Consider the following 3,601-nt stretch of genomic DNA (forward strand, 5'->3'; position numbering starts at 1 on the left):
CTCTCTCTCTCTCTCTCTCTCTCTCTCTCGCTCTCTCTCTCTCTCTCTCTCTCTCTCTCTCAAGTAAAAACACACGAACACCCATGTAGATATGAAAATAAATGTAAGAAAATAGAATAGGGTGTTAAATTTATTTTAATCAGAAAGCTTTCGATAATTATCTCTCTTCGTCAAGCTAGGCTTTATCTGGCCTGATGAAGAGAGATATTTTTCGAAAGCTTGCTGATTAAAATTTAACACCCTATTCTATTTTTCTAAATAAATAAATAAATATATATATATATATATGTATTGTATATTTTATAAATATATATATTGTACATTTTATACGTACATTACATATATATATATGATATATTTCTATAATTATCAGCATAAATGATTATACGGCTGCCGACTGCAGCATGCGACTGTGTGTTGCTTGCGGCGCACGTATGATCATTGCTCAACAATTATAGTTGATCAAATATAGCCGGGCTTTTACCTGACGACGCGAGAATTTTTCACGCGCCGAGTAAAACCCTCGCCGCAATTAAACCTGTGGTAAACCAGGGTTCGGCTCTGGAAAAATCCTCTGCGCCTCGTGTTATTGCACGCGTGTTTACACAGGCTTCGATTTTATGGGCAGTCGTCGTCGTCGTCTTCGCCGTGTTCATCAGCTGTTCTTGCGGCGACGTCGCTGCTCGCTCGCTCAATTATCTTGTCGGTAGAAACTTCCAGCTGTGCACCAAAAAAAAATCATCCTTCGCGAATCGGCGGCGAAATTCATTTTCGCTCTACGTAATCCGATCTCGTTTTCAGGCTCGGCACCTGTGTGGGTTGCGTTGCCTAGCAACATGACAGTGCTGGACGGCGAGGACGTGACGGTCGTCTGCAAGGTTGACGGCGCGCCGACGCCCACCGTCACGTGGAAGTTCAATGGTATGCGTCGACGCGCGTCGGATGTGTCGTGACAGTCTGTCATGCGGTGATTGAGTGTACACGAGCAATTAGCGTGGGGGAACGTGTAGCCGAAATACCGGCATTTGAAGGTTGCTTTTGATTTTGAATTCGCGCATTAAAGCGGTTGTGTTAGGCGCGCGCTGTCGGTTGTTCACGCTATAGAAACATGTATGGATTTCTATGCACGCGGTCGGGTCAGCGCGTGTGCGTGTTATATGTGTCGTGCTTTCATGAAACTCCTGTGTACTTAAAGTCTATTGGTTTCGAGGTGGAGGCACCGGGTCGGGAAAGAGCAGCGTGTGTATCACGTCTGGTGAGGTCTGCACAGGGCACCAGAAACACGATGGTACAGAAGCTCGTGTGTGTGTGTGTGTCTGTGTGTCTGTGTCCGTGTCCGTGTGTCTGTGTGTTGTTCGTACCTACGGACTCGTCGTCGTGATTGATGCATGTTCGCGATGCCGTGAATGTACGTATGTGCTGTTAGTTGTCGCTAACGTTCATCCGGATATACGTGCTGCTGATGTCCATTCTATCCTCTCTGAGCTGTGTGCTTTCAATCTCTCTGTGTGTGTATGGGTGCGTGTGTGTGTGCGTGCGTGTGCGTGCGTGCGTGTTGTATATATGTGAGTGTGTGTGAGCTTGTGTGCGTGTGTGTGCGTGCGTGCGTGTTGTATATATGTGAGTGTGTGTGAGCGTGTGAGCGTGTGTGCGTGTGTGCGTTGGATGCGTGCGTGAGTGCGTGCGTTTGTGTGTGAGCGATCATTAGTGCCCCTGTGGAGTGATTCGAACTCGGGAGTGGAAAGGAGGGTTAGGGCGGGGAATGTGCTTTGGGAGGTCCCTGCCGTTTCAATTATTTGCAGCAGTTTTCAAAAAATGTTGCCATGGTGTGAGAGGGCGGATTCTCGCGTTAGACACTGTTAGCGTGGGAATCCGTTATTCGACGAAAATGGGAAATTGCAGTGTTTGAGGTCTGGCAACGCAGTGGAAATGTCGCCAGACTGAATTGAATAGGAGGGACCGGTGGGTTATACGTGCAGTGAATTCATGTGTCTCCTCTCTTCTCTTTTCACTCTCTTTCTCTGCACTGGAAGCACAACCAAGAGGTATACTGTTACATTTAGATGCAAATATAACGCGCTTTGCACGATTGATTGTTATTCTAATTTCTTCTCCCTTCAGCATCTATCTGTCTCGTGCACTCGTCATGCTTAAATCCTAGTTGATATTTTCAGTGAGTGCGCGCGCGTGCGTGAAACTCTCCCTCTAATGATTTTACGTGATTCGCAATAGGTTCTTTTTGCCATATCTCTGGTAGAATTTAAGCGGACGTGCAGTCAATCGTTTATCTGTTCAGATGTTTGCGTACGTACTCGTGCAATGCGTAAGCTGCGGAGAAAACTGATTGTTTGATATAAATAGTTGTCCGGGCGGAGAATGACGAGGCTGCGGCTTACTCCCAGCTGAGCTCTTGTCGGTTTTTGCATAATTGCGTAAATGTCGAGAGTTTTATGTGCGATGATTTTTCTTTCGCGGGGAGCGGAGGAGGATGCTGCGCCTGCCGCTCAAAGCGATACACGACATCTATACACGATATTCCGTTTACGTTCGTACGAGATTAATGCGTGGACCATTAGCGCTGGCGGGCGGGCTGCATGGCGCGAGCGGGGTAGGGAGCGTGTGTTAAGTGACACGTGTGACGCGTGTGACCTTGCTCAGCCTCGCCGTCACGTTGCAGGGAAGGACGTCAGCAGTTCGTCGCACCTGCAGATCCTGTCGAGCGGAGACCTGTTCGTAGCCGACGTGAAGCAGAGCGACGCAGGCGTGTACACGTGCGAGGCAGCTAACGAGCTAGGCTCAGTCACAGCCAGCGCACATCTCACCGTCACAGGTCAGCTGCCTATACAGTTATCAATCAACACACTAATCCGCACACTACGCTTACGTCAGCATTATTGCACAAGTTATCTTATGTTTACTGCACGTTACTTTACATCTAATACCTTTATGTTGGTATTGGTGGATACTACATAGATGTTCATGTTAGTATTAATGTACGTTATCCTTTTACCTAAGGTAGTAGTGTACACTACGCTTTTATTATTATTAATGCGCACTATTCTCAAGTTAGTATCAAAAGTCCTTAATAGAACAAAATTCTATTAATTCTATTCTATTAATAGAATTTTCCATTATGTATTCTTGTTAGTATTAATGTTCGCTGCTGTTCCTTATTTTAGTTTGGTACCTGCCTGTGCATAAGAGTGACTCAAACCAAACTCCAAAAGTTCCCTTAATAGTGTTGGTTCTATAGAGACTATTTTACAGAATATCTGACAACTGCCACGTAGAGGAAATGCCAAAACTGGCCTTTATAGACAAGGTGTCGGATCTATAGACGTGTGTATTACTATCTGTCTGCTTCCTATCAGGGGGAAAAATTATTTTTTGGGGGCTACTTTTCAAGCTCGCGTGCATGAAAATAGCACTAACATTTGGTTTGCATCGAACTCTATGCAAATTTACGGGGGCTCTTTTTGGCATTTCCGGGGCTCTTTTTGGCATTTCGGGGGCTAAATCGCCCCGAGCCCCTGTGTTTTTTTTCACTGCTTCCTATAGATTTGCGTGGTCTAGGCCGCGAGTGTGTTGCTAAACTTAGTAT

General features: G+C 46.0%; 1 protein-coding gene across 1 annotated transcript in view; it reads left to right on the plus strand.

The window, feature by feature from the left end:
• Positions 1-3,253, plus strand: part of LOC106808175 (protein sidekick-1-like) — a 72,382-nt gene extending 69,129 nt beyond the window's left edge. The window contains exons 10-13 of the mRNA XM_014810768.1: positions 802-921; positions 1,211-1,288; positions 2,678-2,830; positions 3,180-3,253. Of these exons, the coding sequence (XP_014666254.1) occupies positions 802-921; positions 1,211-1,288; positions 2,678-2,830; positions 3,180-3,253 (425 nt within the window). The remainder of the gene's footprint in view (positions 1-801; positions 922-1,210; positions 1,289-2,677; positions 2,831-3,179) is intronic.
• Positions 3,254-3,601: the final 348 nt, after the last annotated feature.

This window comes from Priapulus caudatus, unplaced genomic scaffold (genome assembly GCF_000485595.1).
Source record: "Priapulus caudatus unplaced genomic scaffold, Priapulus_caudatus-5.0.1 Scaffold258, whole genome shotgun sequence".
Lineage (NCBI taxonomy): Eukaryota > Metazoa > Priapulida > Priapulimorpha > Priapulimorphida > Priapulidae > Priapulus > Priapulus caudatus.